Source organism: Myotis yumanensis, unplaced genomic scaffold (genome assembly GCF_028538775.1).
Source record: "Myotis yumanensis isolate MYYU_CA2020_CCGP unplaced genomic scaffold, mMyoYum1.0.hap1 SCAF_5, whole genome shotgun sequence".
NCBI lineage: Eukaryota > Metazoa > Chordata > Mammalia > Chiroptera > Vespertilionidae > Myotis > Myotis yumanensis.
This window is the reverse complement of record NW_027223756.1, coordinates 74,486,475-74,503,000: the sequence shown is the minus strand read 5'-3', so window position 1 is coordinate 74,503,000 and position 16,526 is coordinate 74,486,475. Positions and strand designations below refer to the sequence as shown.

At 48.9% G+C, this 16,526-nt stretch overlaps 1 protein-coding gene across 1 annotated transcript in view; it reads right to left on the bottom strand.

Moving 5' to 3' along the window:
- The window catches only part of INTS9 (integrator complex subunit 9), a 106,099-nt gene that overhangs the window by 8,769 nt on the left and 80,804 nt on the right, over positions 1-16,526 (bottom strand). Inside the window, exons 9-13 of the mRNA XM_070415517.1 lie at positions 13,317-13,428; positions 9,001-9,181; positions 7,458-7,518; positions 4,674-4,845; positions 1,231-1,355 (exon numbers count right to left, since the gene is read on the bottom strand). Coding sequence (XP_070271618.1) covers positions 1,231-1,355; positions 4,674-4,845; positions 7,458-7,518; positions 9,001-9,181; positions 13,317-13,428 — 651 coding nt within the window. The remainder of the gene's footprint in view (positions 1-1,230; positions 1,356-4,673; positions 4,846-7,457; positions 7,519-9,000; positions 9,182-13,316; positions 13,429-16,526) is intronic.

The following is a 16,526-nucleotide window of genomic DNA, read 5'->3' as shown; positions in this document are numbered from 1 at the left end:
GGCAAGCCCTGCACCGTAGCCATGGCGACAGGCAAGGCATCTTCTAGCTGCCTCAGAGCCGACTCCAGTCCCAGCCTGAGGACTCCCCGTCTCTCACCCTCACCGGGGAGACCAGGCAGCCTCTCCAGTTTCAGCACCAGCCGAAGGGCTGGACGAGGACCCGCTGGCTTAAGGAATGTGGGTGAAGTTGCCCAGGAATGGAAACCACAGGCTCTTAACCACCCAGCATGCTGGGCACGGGGCGGGGTCACACCACCCAGCATGCTGGGCACGGGGCGGGGTCACACCACCCAGCAGCCCGAAGGCGGGAACTGCTCCAAGCCCGGCCAGAGAAAGCCACACTCTTCCCTGCCCTCCTGGGCCTCAGCCTTCTCGGCCTCTCGCTACGTTTCCTCTGAGTTTTGTGTTGGCGTCTCTCGTCCTGCGGTCAGAGACTGCGGAGGAGGAGAGTGAATGCCCAGCCGAGGCGTGAGGGGCATCACACCTGCTGAGGGAGGAGCTGGGAGTCGGGTGCGGCCACCATGGCCCTTGTTTGGGGTCCTGAAGACACCGTGGGGGTGGGAAGTCAGAGACGCCCCTGCCTGTTCTCAGCCTTCCTTCCCGACAATTCCAACTGCCTCCCCACCCTCAACCCTCAAAACACCCGCCCAGTGTCGCTGACCCCGTGTGGTGGTTTTCATCCCCTGCTCTCCCTCCAGTCTCCTGTCCAGGTGTCTTCCCTTTACCCACCACCTCACCCAATACTTCTCCCCTTGCTCTGGGGCAGAAAGTGAAAATGCAAACACCCAGCAAACGAAGCAAGAACAAAAACCAAACCGAACCGAACCGAACTTCTGACAAAAAGCAAAACGACGCGGTGTGGCACTGACTGAAGGGGCACCACGCCCCGTCCACGTCCCGGGGAAGCCGCCTTTCACTCCGTGAGGACTTTTTTGGGGGGTTGAGGGGCCAGCTGGCTTTTAACTGGACACAAATGGTCCTCATAGAAAGGACAGTCTTTACGCCTGCTCCTCCTTCCCACTTGGAGTTCACTGGAATGGACGCTTCTTTCAGGGTGTGAAGCCCACACTGAAGTGTGAAGGGAAATGACCCAGCTCTGCAGACGCTGAGCCGGGAGGAAGGAATGCCCCCAGAGGCCCTGCCCTCGCACCAGACACACCACGGAGGCCAGGGCACAGGTCACAGGAGGACACAGGTCCCAGGAGACACTGGCACGGTTGCCTTGGTTACCTGCACTTCTTTGAGCAGCTTTGACACTTGGATGAAATTCAGCCGGGTATCAATGGGGCAGTAAATGCATTTCATGGCCAAGGGCTGGTAGGGAGCCAGTGCCTCCAGGTACGAGAAGTCGGGTTCTAAGGAAAGCACAGATGAAATGAATTAAGTGCAGGGAGCAGAGGGGCTGCCCCGCGAGGAGGCAGCTGGTACGGTCAGGGCAAGCAGGCGTCAGAAGGGTGAGCCAGTGAGTAAGTGCTCCAAGGGACCGGGCTCTCCATCACCAGAGAGAGGAGTCACTTACCCCCAGGGGCAGGGAGAGACCAGGGCGAACCCTGTAGGATGGGGGAGCAATGGCAGGTCTGAGTGTGAATAAAGGGGTCGATGAGATAAATGAGGGATAAATAAGAGGGTGAGAAGAGAAAACTCTTGTTTGCAACAAAATACCAGTTAATAAATGCAAAAGAAATGATAAAATTGTTTAAAACTCACTATCTGGCAACCATCACAGTAATAATGTATTCAGTCCTGAATCATCAGTAAATGCTACAAAAATTAGATGAAAATTTGAAAAAGACCAGGACATACACACAGACTCAAAGTGTCCCCACAAGAGACAAAATACAGAACAGTGACTTCAGAGAGAAGAAATGTGGCCCGGACCCTGGACTCAAGTGCTCCGGGTCAACACCCAGGCCTGAGGCCAAGCACAGGCCACAGAAAGATGCACCCAGAAGAAAACAGGAAGGGCCTGGACCCCATGGGAGCAAAATGCTACTCCTGTCGGCAGAGCCCAGCACATCCCGACGGGGACCCACCCTGTCACGACGACCAGTTGTTCCCCAAGTGGCAGTCATGCCGTCTGCTTGGCGGGGACGGTTCTTTCCGCCTGAGGAGCTGCCCCCTGAGCCGAAGACCTGCCCCCCCCACCCCCCCCCCGTGCACACAGCCTGCGCCCCACGTGCTTCCTCACCTGCACACCTGCTGTGCTCACGACAGCTGCCCAAGTGCCCACATGTTTACATTAACACCCTCCAGTGGATCCTGTTTCCCCAAGAAGAGCATGTAGGAACCCCTACATGGGCCAGCACAGGTAGGGTGGCTGACCCCCTTTTTACATCCACCGTGCGCGCTGCAATTCCCACCGTCGTCATAACACAATTGGAAGAACTGGTCCAAAACTCCTGACTCTAGCAGACATCACGCACGACACCTGTTCTGGAAGCCCAACGAACCAGTTTAAACTTAAATTCATTATTCGGGGTGTCACAGACAATCGCAGAGCCTTGACTTCGTCCAGCTGGCTAAAGAAAAGTTTATACAGAGCGGACACTTCCTACTGTGCCACTGCCCATGAGTCAGCACCTCCTCAAACAGGAGAGACCACCCTTGGTCCCACTGCAGTGACTTCCCTGCACGGCCCTGCTCAGCAGAACCAGACAGCGGTGAGCTTCCGGGTGTCAGGAATCAATGTTCGGTGGCTGACTTCCTCCGCCAGGGCTGCAAGGGGACCAGGGGAAAGAAGCAGCCGGCAACTGCTCTCTGAGTTCTGCACTTCCTGCCAGCGGGGTGTTGGCAGGAGGGGGCCCGCACCCAGGCTGGCCACATTCTCCTGCTGGACATAGCAATGTCACCAACACTGACCCAGCAAGGCCACTCGGTGACCACGATGGACCCAGACAAAAACAAGACCCCCCCGTAATCCTGCCTGAACCACAGCACTGTCCACACCACACACATTACCTACCCGCCTCCACTCTTCCTGCCTCTGGCTACGAGTCACTGAGACATCCAATCGATGTCACATGTCTGTGAACCTGCCTTACGCCTGCCCGTGGCCGCGTTTCCCCTGATCGCCATGAGCCAGTCAGCCCGAGTTTGTTTAAGCACCGCGTGCTCCTGGTGGCCTCTGGCTGACGGCACTGTTTGCTCACAAACAGGCTGAGCACAGGGAGGACCCACAGGGTTCCTGACCCCGAAGCTGTGGGCACAGTAGCCTCTGCTCCAGGAAGTCTAAAGTAACTGTAAGACGGCACCCAAGCAACAGCCCTGCACGAGTGCCTTCTCACACGACCCACCCAACACACAGCTGCCCAGGAGAGGGCCACCTCCGGCCCCAGGTCACAAGGGGAGCCAGGCTCAAGGGGCGGAGGCAGCTTGGCCGAGGGGACAGCAATTTGGATGACTTTAGAGCAACGTTTTTTACTGCACAGCCCGTAAGACGTTCAAATGTCGAGGCTGTCCGAGGACCTTAAATTGATCACATAATATAGCCATTAAGTAAAAACTCTACTTGGTCTCATTAAAGGACTTATTTTACTCTGAGGGGTTCATTCTCTAGAAAAAACCGCTGCAGTGCAAGCCAGAGCGAACTTTCACCAAAGCAGAAAGATCAAAGGTAAACAGGCTGGCGACGAGGACTCCCTGAAGCAGTTTACACAGCCCTCCCCTCAGCAGTGCGGTGAAATGTCTCCGGGAAAGAGCTGCAAATACGGATTCAAAAGCTTTGTCTGACAGTTACTTACCAAGACCTTGTGCTTTATCTGACTCTTTCCCTGGGTTCTTTATCCTTTAACACTTGGATTGCGGGAAACGAGTTAAGTCGGCTCGCGTGAATTGCGCGTACTCCGCGGGAGCCGTCTTAACTCGGTTCATATAGATTTGCGGTGGAGTGCGGGAAACGTGTAAACTCGGGCCGATTGTAACTGCGTATTACCAAATATTTGTTTGTTTGCCGTTCACAAAGATACCTACCTGCGTATGCGAACCGTTTCATACCCATTGGGGTAATAGGTATCTTAAACTAACTCTGATTTTGCGCGGGAAACCTAAATAATTGCCCGCACCATCTTATATTTTGGCGGGAAATTCACCCGACACCGTATTAATATTTATGACAGAAGAGTGTTCATACTTATGCCTTATTTTAAAAACTGTCTCTGGCCCTGACTGGTGTGGCTCAGTTAGTTGGAACATCGTTACGTACACTGAATGGTCACAGGTTCAATTCCTAGGAAGGCAACTGATCCATGTTTCTCTCTCGCACTGATGGTTCTCTCTCTCCCCCCGCCGCTCCCCCCCTCTCTAAAATCAATAAGCTTATCCTTGGGTGAAGATTAAAAAAAATTGTCCCCCTAGCCAGTTTGGCTCAGCGGATGGAGCAGTGGCCTGCAGACTGAAGGGTCCCAGGTTCAATTCTGGTCAAGGGCATGTATCTCAGTTGCAGGCTCGATCCCCGGCCCTGGTTGGAGCATGTGCGGGAGCAACCAATCGATGTGTCTCTCTCACCCAGATGTTTCTCTCTCTCTGTCTCCTCCCCCCCGCCCCCCCCCTAAAAATCAATGGGAAAAACAATCCTCTGGTGAGGATTAACAGCAACAACAAAACTGCCCCTGGGTCTCTACTTGGTAGGAGCGCTCAGTGATGGTCCCCAGCGGAAAGGGCAGGGCGTGACTTACCTGTGAATATGACAGTGTTGAGACTGGACTTCCCCCAGAGTTCCATGAAATGGACCACGTCCCCAAACCGGAGGGAAGGGTGCCCAGTGAACACCACGCACGGCTGCCTGAAGTCGTTGCTGAAGTCGCCGTGGATGCTGGGGTAGTGCTTCAGCTTGTTGGTCTGAATGAGCTAGAATCGATATATAAAACGTTAGCCTGTCTGGGTGGGAGGGAGGCCACAATTATGGGAGGGTGACCAGAAGTAAATTAAAAATACAAGTGAATCTCATTATAATTTGCCAAAGATTAACATTTTTTAAATCTACAATGTAACTTTTTCACTCAATGGAAGCTTTTCAGGTTGTTACAGCTGATGTAGTCCTGTCTGCCTCAATAGCGGGGGTGGGAACATCTGGCCCTCGGGCCGTACGTACAGGGCCCACAAAATCATTTTGTCTGGCCCCGCTATGGCATTAGGGGTGAGTTAATGACATGTTTGACCAAATACAGCAGGCTAATTTTAAAAAATATATATATTTTATTGATTTTTTACAGAGAGGAAGGGAGAAGGATAGAGAGTTAGAAACATCGATGAGAAACATCGATCAGCTGCCTCCCGCATACCTCCCACTGAGGATGTGCCCGCGACCAAGGTACATGCCCTTGACTGGAATCGAACCTGGAACCCTTCAGTCTGCAGGCTGATGCTCTATTCACTGAGCCAAACCAGTCAGGGCGAGCAGGCTAATTTTTAAGTTGGTAATTTTGTATGGCCCTCAAATGGTGTTGTAAATATCCAAATGGCCCTTGGCAGAAAAAAGGTTCCCCACCCCTGCTTTATAGCTTTCTGATACTCCGAGCCCTGGCCCATGAGTCCCCGGTATCAGGTCACCTTCCCAAAACATGTGATTCACCAAGTTCTGCCACCAGTACACACCTCCCACAAGAGCCACTACCCACACAGGACCTCCTCTTGAGCGTAAGTTACTGTGGCAACTTCATAAAGACCAAGGCCAAACTGGCTCTTAGAAGCCTGGGAGCTGTGACATCCTCATCGCACAGAGAGCTAAGTAAGAGGCAGACCATGCACAGCCCCAAACTTGTCTCAAACGTTTATATTTGGAACCAAAAAGGTCTCCCTTCCAGCCCAATACTAGATAATACCCTCCCAACGTCAGGCCAACCCAAGGCAACACCATCTACATCTACAGCCACAGCCACAGATGGCATCTTAGGACCCTGGGCAGACACTGCCTGCTGCCTGGACGCTGCCCCCACCTCCCCACTCTAGCATCGAAAGGTCAGATCCCAAAAATCCAGACGTCAGAGACCCTAGGTGTCCACTAAGCCAAAGGGAATTTCGCCTGGAGGCGCTGTTGAGTGGGTGATGGAATTACCATGGCACGGGTTAATCCTGAGGCAGGCCCTCGTGCAGAAGGGGGTCTGGAAACTGTCATCGGTGTCACGTGCTCCCATGGGACATGCACAGTAGGGAGCAAGCCTTCAGCTCCCACTTTCCTCCCAAGTTACAAGTAAACAAAACTGACGTTCTTTCTGTAACCTAGCTGGCCACGGTCGTTACCTGCCCCAGTTAAATGGGTGAGCGCTGTCTAAAGGACAAATAAGTCTACTGTATCCAGAGACGTCAAGGAGATGAATGGGCCTCTAAGAATAGCACATCTTTGCACGTAACTTGAGTCACTTTCCAGGCATCACCTACAGTTCCTGCAGTTCTCCTGATCAATGCACAGGATCTAAGATAAATTCATCTCTTGTTTTGCCGCTTGGACCGAACTGTCCAGGGACTACTGCATCTGACCATCCGGAATTACTGCGTGCTCTGGCGGGTACCCTCCCGCCAGTTCCCTAAAGTGCTTATGCCAATGTAAACATCTTTAAATTATATATGTTATAATATATGTAAACATAACACACACGCATATTCATAAAACAAAAAATTGGGAGTAATTCTATTGTGTGATAGAGAAAACGGTTAAGAACATTATAGTACTCGCATATGATACGCCAGATTAGGCCGCAATAATAATACGAGACGCATAGGAAAATGCTGGTGATACAATGTTTGGTGGAAGAAAAAAAATTGAAACAAAACAGGGCACACAGCTACATAGAAACACTCAGCCATCCTGTGAGGGAGGGAAATTTTCCTGTTTTTTAAAAATTGAGGTATAATTGACAAGTAACATTACTTCCAGGTGTGCAACATCATCACTTGGTTGTGTGGACATCACAATGGTCACCACAACAAGTCTAGCTGACATCTGTCACTTATAGTCACAATTGTCCCCCTTGTGATGAGGACATTTAAGATCTGCTCTGTTAGCAGCTCTCAAGCATTAACTCTGGTCACCGTGGGCACATGACATCCCCGTGACTCATTTGTTTATAACTGGAGGTTTGTACCTTTTGACCTCCAATTTTTTAAACTGACATGTTATCATTTTCATCATTAAAACTTCACATCTATGATTAACATAACTGGAAAGACTTTACAATAAAAAATCTGTTATGCAAACATTTTAGTAGATAATAGAATGGAATTCCTCGTGCAGTCAACGGAACAGAGGGAGGCTATGAAGGGTGAATGCACTGGTAGTACAGTGTTAGTAAGGGGAAGTGATGGACCTGGAGTTAGAACACTCCACTGTCATCGCATATGGGGAACAAGGGCCATGAGCTTATGTTAAGGATTTCACTTTTGTCTAATGGCCTGCTGCCTCCATCCATGTCCATTCACCTAAAGCTCTTTCTTGCTCTGATCCCAGCAGACCATTTTCTTACCTCTGCATGAGGAAAAGGTGGTTCTGGGAGATACACCTTCGTCTGCTTGTTGTGACAAAGCCTAAAAGAGGAAAAGCGGATAAGCCAGTCAGCTGGGCACACAGGCTCATTGGTGCCACCTAGTGGTAGCAGTGAATAAGTAATAAGCACAAGTAAAAAGTCCTGCAGTGAATCTCTCAGCATCTACAGAATAAAATCCAGTGTCTATAGGGCACTCAGGACAGAAAACTCTTTTAAGCACTTTTTTAACCTTTAAAATCCCTTAATACATTTTTTCTTAAGAAGTAACCTTGTTATTTTGAAATAATCTTAGATTTACAAGAAAGTTGCAAAGATAGTTGAGCTCCTCGTATACCCTTCACCCACTGCCCCCCGATGTTAATATCATGCACAACCGTGATAAATTTGTTAAACTAAAACAGTAACATCAAAAACGAACAAACAAACAAAAAACAGTAACATCAATACATTACGATGAGCCGAGTTCCAGACCCGACTGGCATTTCACCAGCTGTCCCGCTAATGTCCTTCTGACCCAATCCAGGACTCCGTGTTGACTGGCTGAGCGCAGTACCAAGGGGAGAGTGACATACCTTTTGCAGAGACACAACTTTCTGCTTGTCACAGCCACTGAGCTGCACTGGCAACTCGAACTGGGGAGTAAGTGTCTCAATCCCCCGGCAGACATGAATGACGTGCACAGGGATGGAGAAGCCTGTCTGAGTGTGCACACAGAAAAAGATCCCACCACAATGAAAATGGGAGAGTCCTTAGGAAGGGCTGAGGGGCAGCATATGAGATGTGGCACAGATGAGGCACACATTCCTTTTTCATGAGAGACTTAGTAGCACACTGTCCGTGAGGCCACCACACCACGCACAGGGATGACACACACTCTATGTATGCGTTTTCACAGCCCTGAATGCTTGGAAACACCACGTAAGGCACTACTGGGTGCCTGGTGAAAGCTGACCTGTTTCCTCCTCCCGCCCTTCTTCTGGCCAAGGTGTGTTAGATTCAAACAGGCATCTAAGGAGTCCTAAAAAGGCTCACGGACGTCTTACTGTTCAGTAATTTACTCTCCCTACGTTTGATCAATGTCCTGCTGTAATAAGACTTAATTTTGTCAAATGTCATGCTATTAAAATGAAGATATAGAGTTTTCTTTCAGATTTGGTATTAGAAGTGTTGACAACATGAGCGTGGGCTTTAACATCTTTTTTGCATCTAGGATGCAATTTTACTTTGTAAGAGCAGGCAGAAGACAGCATGTGAGAAGATAAATGATAGCATTTCTGTTGCTAATCTGGAAAGTGCTGGCTAAGTTAAGTCTTTATCTTTGGTCCTTCCTCCCTTCCCAGCTACTCTTCCCGCAGTTAGCCCTGTGACAGACTCGGCCTTCATTAGCACAGCTTCGCTCACAGATACGGGAACGCCACAGGAGGAAAGTCTCCCAGTACCGTGGGAAGAAGCGGGATCATTTCTGTTCTTACTGCTTGACTGTACTGCCTCAAAGTAGAACTCAGAGAGAACACAGACATACCACTCAGCAAAGATCTGGGAAAACTCGAGGGAGCTGTTAGCCACGGGGGAGATGAAGTAGAAGGGGATGCTGGAGAGGCCGGCCGAGTCAATGTACTGGTACAGACACTCCAGGAGGTCGTAGATCACCCCCGACGGGTAGCAGGGGACCAACACGTTTCCTCCGTTCCGGACGGTCAGCGCTGGGGAAGTTGAAGCCAGGAGGAAAACGGTAGTATCAAAAGAACAGCTTTATAAAAGTAGAATGGAACGCGTATACAGTATATGGATTTGTTTCATTTTCCTACGTCTGTGGGTACAACCCCCTGCCCGTCTAGGATAGTCCGCTTCTCCTGAGGGCCAGGACCAGAGCGGGGAGCCCCGGGCTGGCGAGCAGCGAGGCCTCAGTCAACCTCTCAGTCCCAGGAACAGGACGTGCAATCGAGGGTTGGGGTTTAAAAGTTACCAATGGAAGCTGAGCTTCAGCATAGAAGACCCTTCAAGCTCCTCTTTTTAGCCCCAGCTCAAAACTCTGCTGGGTTTGTCTTTGTTTAGTCTCGGACCCCTGAGGAGTGACCGATAACAAAACAGGCCACGTTTTTCTGCTCGACTCATTTTAGTGGCATTTTCTTTCATAAAAAAAAATGTTTGTCTGTGAGACAATGCTCCCTACATTATTCAAACTATCAAATGAGGAATTGCAACTTCTGGGTGTAATCATATTAGAAGCTATAACTGGCTTAAAAAAAGCTAAGTGTCCTCTCAAGTTTGTTTTTTGTTGGGTTTTCAAAATAGACGGAAGGCACAGCGGTACCCTGAGCACTGGCTGACCTGCTGTTATGAGTTGGTACCGTGGGAAAACCACACTAGCGGGGGGCGGGGGAGGCGGGGGGGGGGGGGCCCTCATGAGGGCTGGCCCCAGTCCCGCCTCTGCCACAGGCTGCAGGACTCCAGTGTCCTCACTGGCTATATGAGAGTGAACTAGATCAGTGGTTTTAAAGCTTTAGTTTGTAGGAAAATATCCAGAACAGACTGAAAACTCAGCTTTCCTTCTGGCTTCCCTTCTGCAGAGCCACGTACTAGGCCCGTGGTAGGACCCCCTCATTTGCATTTTTAATAAGTGGCCTCCTTGATCTCGAAGCCCGTGGTTACTGGACCCCACTCTGAGCGACAGTGGATTTGATGTAAGGTCTCCTTTAGACCTGAAGTTCTCTGTGTCTACGATTCCAGATTATGAACAAACATACAAACCAAAGATTCTATCTGAGACTAGTCCAATCCATTTTCCAAGGTAAGAATGAATGGCTTTGACTTAGTATCAGCAAAGAACAACAACAAAAACTATGCTTATTGGCACTGGCCCAGTGAGATCTGAAGGACAACACCTTCGAGCAGAGGTAAATTCACTTATAAATCGCTATAGTTGAAGGGTGTGAGCTCACTAACTCCTCTTTGGTAACTGTTATGGCCTGAATGCTAGTGTCCCCCCAAGTCCACACACTGAAGCCCTGACTCCCCTTGTGGTGGTTTATGGGCGGGGCTTTGGGAGGTCATTAGGGTTAGATGAGGGTGGAGCCCCCAGGAGGGGATTCGTGCCCTTATAAGAGGAAGAGACACCAGAGCTGCCTCTCTCTGCTATAGACACAGCAAGAAGGTGGCCATCTGCTAGGAGGGTCCTCACCAGTACCTCACACGCTGGCAACCTACTCGCAGCCTTCGCAGCCCCCTGAACAGAGAGGTAAACATCTCTTGTTACACCACCCAGTCTATGGTATTTTGTTACAGTAGCCAAAGCCGACTAAGACATTAACCAACCGGCAATTTTCTAAAAGAAAGGCAGGATTTCTTGATTTTATTGACAATTATATCCAAAGGAAAATAAATTTCTTCCAGGTAGCAAAGACCCCAAGTCTCTCAATTTAGTCTTCTCCCCCAAAATAAAAAAATAACACCACCAAATATTCATAAGAAAAAATACATGTGTTCAGTGGTGTCACTGTTGTGAATTTAAAGTCCATGTACAGTAAGTCCTCACTTAACGTTGTTGGTAGGTGCTCTGACTTTAATCCTTTGAGTGTCAACCAATATCCTAGGAACTATGCTAAAATTGCCAAGGCATTTTTGCTGTTTTTACAGCAGTTTAGGAAAAAAATTATGAATCCAAGTAAATGAAGTTTCATATTCAAAAACTTAAGGAAAACCTTTACTACATTTGTCTTCATCTTTAACATATATTGTTTGCTGACCCTATCTAATAAAAGACAAAAGGGTAATTGACCGTACCTTCACTACCCTTCCTATTGGCTAATCAGGGCGATATGCAAATTAACCGCCAACCAAGATGGCAGCCGGCAGCCACACAGCTGAAGCGAGCAGGAGGCTTGCTTGCTCCAGTGATGGAGGAAGCCAAGGTTCCCTGCCTGCCTCGGCCCGGCTCTGAGCTCCGAAAGCAACAAAGTTTCAATTATAGAAGCTAAACAAACCCCAGATACCTGCTTTCAGCAGGCCGTGGCCTCAGAGCTGAAGTGAGCAGGATGGCAACAAAGTTTCAACTGTAGAAGGTAAATAAATCCCAGAATAAAAAAAAAAGAAAAAAAGGAGAGGCTGGGAGCTTCAGTCGCCGGCCAGCCTGAAAACAGCCCTCAGCCACTCACCCAGATTGGCCAGGCACCCCAGTGAGGACCCCCACCCTGAAGGGGGTGTGGCCAGCCTGAAAACAGCCATCAGCCCCTCATCCAGGCTGGCCAGGCACCCAAGCGGGACCCCCACCCTGATCCGGGACACCCTTCAGGGCAAATCAGCCGGCCCCCACCCATGCACCAGGCCTCTATCCTATATAGTAAAAGGGTAATATGCAAACTGACCCTAACAGCAGAACGACTGGGAATGACTGGTCACTATGACACACACTGACCACCAGGGGGCAGACGCTCAATGCAGGAGCTGCCCTCTGGTGGTCAGTGCGCTCCCACATGGGGGAGCTCTGCTCAGCCACAAGCCAGGCTGACGGCTGCCAGTACAGCAGTGGTAGTGGGAGCCTCTCCTGCCTCCTAAGCAGCGCTAAGGATGTCTGACTGCAGCTTAGGTCTGCTCCCTGCTGGCAAGTGGACATCCGCTGAGGCCTGCCGGGCTGCCAGAGGGATGTCTGATTGCCAGCTTAGGCCCAATCCCCCCAGGGAGCAGGCCTAAGCCAGCAGGTGGTTATCTCCCGAGGGGTCCCAGACTTCGAGAGGGCACAGGCTGGGCTGAGGGACCCCTCCCCCCCGAGTGCACAAATTTTTGTGCACCAGGCCTCTAGTTGTATTATAAAATACTAGTAGAAAAAAATTTGAACAAAACATATAATGTTAAAATAGAGGGTCACCCTTCTCCAATATCTTCCACAAAAACGTCATCTTCACAGCAAGAACTGACATATTTAGCAATATCATCATCACTAATAAAAGCAGACTTAGAACTGGACGCCATTTCAAAGCTTTAGGGCAATAAAAACTGAGTAAACTTCATAAAATCATATTACCTGTAAAAAATTAGGCAGGTAAATGCCAGTGGTCAATTTTAGAACTATAAACATTTGGCATCATAAGCACTTAGGTGCCATCTGTCAATGAATAGTGAACTACTAGCATCTAATAGTGACACTGCAGGAGGAGCTCGATCGCGTTCCCCAGCACTCTAGGGGTTAAGAGGAACAATGCATATGAAACCAATTTTACCATAGGCTCATCGATAAAAACAACAGTTAAGTTCCTACGGCATCTCCACAACCTACAATGAAACAATGCTGAAACAAACGACATTCCTTGAGGACCTGCTGTCCAACCTTTGACTGTAAGGACCCCTGCTCCAACACCAAATCCCACCCCGAAGCAAGAAGATTAAATAAGAATTTTCTATATGAACAAGTGAGAGAATGCTGAGTACCTGTTGCATAGCATGCTCAAAATTCGAATGTACCATTATAACAACTATTTTTACCGCACCTTCAGATTGAAGCTGCTTAACCCCTAGAGTGCCGGGGAGCGTGATTGCACTCCTCCTGTCTTACGCCAAAAGAGCCGGGAGCACTATCATAATTTTTTTCCTAAACTGCTGTAAAATCAGCAAAAATGCCTTGGCAATTTTAGCATAGTTCCTAGGATATTGGTTGGCACTCAAAGGGTTAAGAAGTGCTTTTGTCAACTAGTGGTTTTGCAGGATGAGCAAAAAGGATGAGAGAAAATGGGAAAAGGACTTAAAAGGGGGCACCTGCGGGCGTAAATAGGAAGGAAGGGGCAAAACACTACAGAGGTAGGTACTGAAACACAAACTTCACGAGTCAGCGGGGGGCGTACATACCCAGGTTGCTGAAGAACTCCCCCACCATGCCGTCTGGGTTGGCAGTGGGAATCTGGGTGAGGCCTGTCAGGACAAGAACATCGCTGTTTTTGAGAGATGCCTGGTCCATGGGCTGAAAAATCAGAGAGCCACGCTTAGTAATTTAAAAAGGGATGTTACCCACAAATATAAAGGCAAAAGAGAATATCACATTGCTCTTTCTATGTCCAACTCATCACCAAGTCCTCTTACTTCCTCTGATGAAGTCTGTCACTACACAGTGGTTGCCCATGGGGTGTGGGGACTGATGGGATGGAGGAGGTGTGAGGAACTCTGCGGGGTGCTGAGCACATGATATCAAAGTTCATAGCATTGTACATGTAAGATCTTAGGGTTTCACTCTATATAAATGTTACTTCAATGGAAAACAGCAGATTCTATAACGCTTTTTGCTCCTTTCACAATATGATCTCACATTTACCATGGGGGAGGGGGTTCTCAAACTTGAGGTGCATCAGAATCACCTGCAGAGTTGGCTGAACCAGGGAGTGTGGGCCCTGCGCCAGGGCTTCTGATGCAGGTCTGATGGGCCAGAGGATGTGCATTGCTAACCAGCTCCCGGGAGGTGCTCCTGGGCTGGTGTGGGGACCACGCCTTGAGAACGACTAGACTGTGTAATGTGATTCTCAAAGCAACTCTGCGAGCACCTGGAATCAGTGTTTTTATGAAAACGCGGAAGTTGGGACTCCAGGAGTCGAGGTGATTTTCCCCAAATCTCAGCGGCAGAGGGACCAGGAAGAACATGGATTAGGAATTAGAAACGTGACTTCCTTTCAATTCCATTACTAGCCATACGGCCTCAGCCAAGGCTTGGAGCTGGGTTTCTTATAAAATGGGCATATTTCTTCGCCCATCTCACTTCACTGATTTCTGAGAATCTCATGATAATATTCATGATATTCTTGTGAACTATGAAGTCTACTGGTGCACTGTTATGTGATCCTCAGGATGTTTTTTAAAAATATTTTTTTATTGATTTTTAGAGAGAGGAAAGAAGAGGGAGAGAAAGAGAAACATTGATGTGAGAGCGAAACATGGATCTGCTGCCTTGTGCACACCCCCTACCAGGCATGTGCCCTGACTAGGAATCGAACCAATGACCTCTTGGTGCATGGGACAATGCCCAACAAACTGAGCCAGGTAGGCTGTTGTATTTTTATTTTCACCTGGCACAATTTGAATTTTTTATTGTTTTCCCTAATTACATCAGGATTCAAACTGGCAACAAAAATGATTCCATGACCGAGCTGCTGGAGAGCTCATAAGTGTTTTCATTTTGTAACACATCTTTTCCTCGGTTTCATTTAACATACTCATCGGAATGTTAGGAGAAAAAAAGCCAGAAACACAGATTACTAAGAGGCCTCATCCCTCCCTTCTCTGTCCCACCCAGATTTCCCAATCCTATCTAATAAAGAGGGAATATACTAATTGACCCTCATGCTGTGGCAAAGACTGCGGTGCCCACAGCCAATAAGGAGGGAATATGCTAATTGACTGCCCCGCCCTTAAAGATGGCAGCGCCCACAGCCACTAGATGGCCAGCAAGGGAGGGCAGTTGTGGGCGATCAAGCCTGCAGGGGAGGGAAGTTGGGGGCAACCAGGACTACAGGGGATGGCAGTTAGGGGCAACCAGGTCGTCAGGGGAGGGAGGGCAGTTGGGGGTGACTGGGCTGGCAGGGAGGGCAGTTAGGGGTGACCAGGCCTGAAGGGGAGGGAGGTCAGTTGGGGGTGATCGGGCTGGCAGGGGAGTGGTTAGGGGGTGATCAGGCTGACAGGCAGAAGCGGTTAGGGGCAATCAGGCAGGCAGGCGAGCGGTTGGGAGCCAGCAGTCCCAGATTGTGACAGGGATGTCTGATTGCTGGTTTAGGCCCAATCCCTGTGGGCAGGCTGGGCCGAGGGACATCCTTTTTGACTGCCCCTCCCTCAAAGATGGAAGTGCCCTCAGCCACTAGATGGCCAGCAGGGGAGGACAGTTATGGGCGACCGGGCCTGCAGGGGAGGGAGGGCAGTTGGGGGGAACCAGGCCTGCAGGGGAGGGCAGTTAAGGGCGACCAGGCTGTCAGGGGAGGGCAGTAGGGGTGATTTCATGCACCGGGCCTCTAGTAAAAAAATAAAATTCCAAATTGTAGTTCAGCAAAGACCCACCACCTGCATTGTTATCTCTGAGTACATGTGCCTTATGATGTATTTTCCTTTAGCATTTTATATAAGCATGGGTATATGACCTTCATTATTTTTTAAATAACATAACTGTTATATAAGCTGCTTTATAACCTAAAAAACATTTCTTTAATAAGAATATAAAAAAACTACAGTTATAACAATTATACTGGATAGCTTCTAATTCCTACTTGCAGGTTATGCTAATGTGTGTAAGAGCTTTTCTGCTGCTTGGGAAGACCTGACCTATCTGTGCTTCTCCAACAAATACAAATGCGCCCACTGCTTCTAGAGAAGGAAGGTGGAGTGGAGTCTAGTGGTTCAGTAGCACATGTGTAATGAGCCTGGGAATGTTAACTATCATGCATCAAACACAAGGAAACCGGAATGGTGACAAAAGGCACAAAGTTTAGTTGGGCAGTATTTTCAGCTTAAAATGGTAAGAATTTTATATGGGTCTTATTTGAACAAGCCAATCATGATACACAGGGCTGACGGGAGATGGGGAAATTCAGAGGGTGCAGCACCCCCTGAAATGGTATATACAATTCTGTCTGTGCCTATGTACATTTCTCTATGGAGTTAATTGGACTGTCTTATGGGCCATGACCCCAAAAAGTTAAGAACCACCATATGTTCTAAATGGAAACATATAAGGAAGAACAAATTCTGGCCCTGAAAACATTATCTCTGAACCTCAGCCATCAGCAATGCCTTCCTTTGAAAATTAAATGCCCATAATAAAAAAATAAACAAAAGCACTTGTATAAAGTGATGGTGCTCTAGCCAACTGAGCTGTAGAGACAGACTCATAGAAAGAAAGTAGGCAGACAGCTCTGGTGGTGGTGGTGGTGGGTGCTTGAGGGGGAAGGTTGAGCAAAAAAGAAAAAAAAAGAGAGACCTCATGGACAACAGTGTGGTGACTGGGCGGGGAGGAGGGTGGAAGAGAGGATAGAGGGGATAAATGGTGATGGGGAAAAAGAAAAAAAAAATCACCACACATTTCAG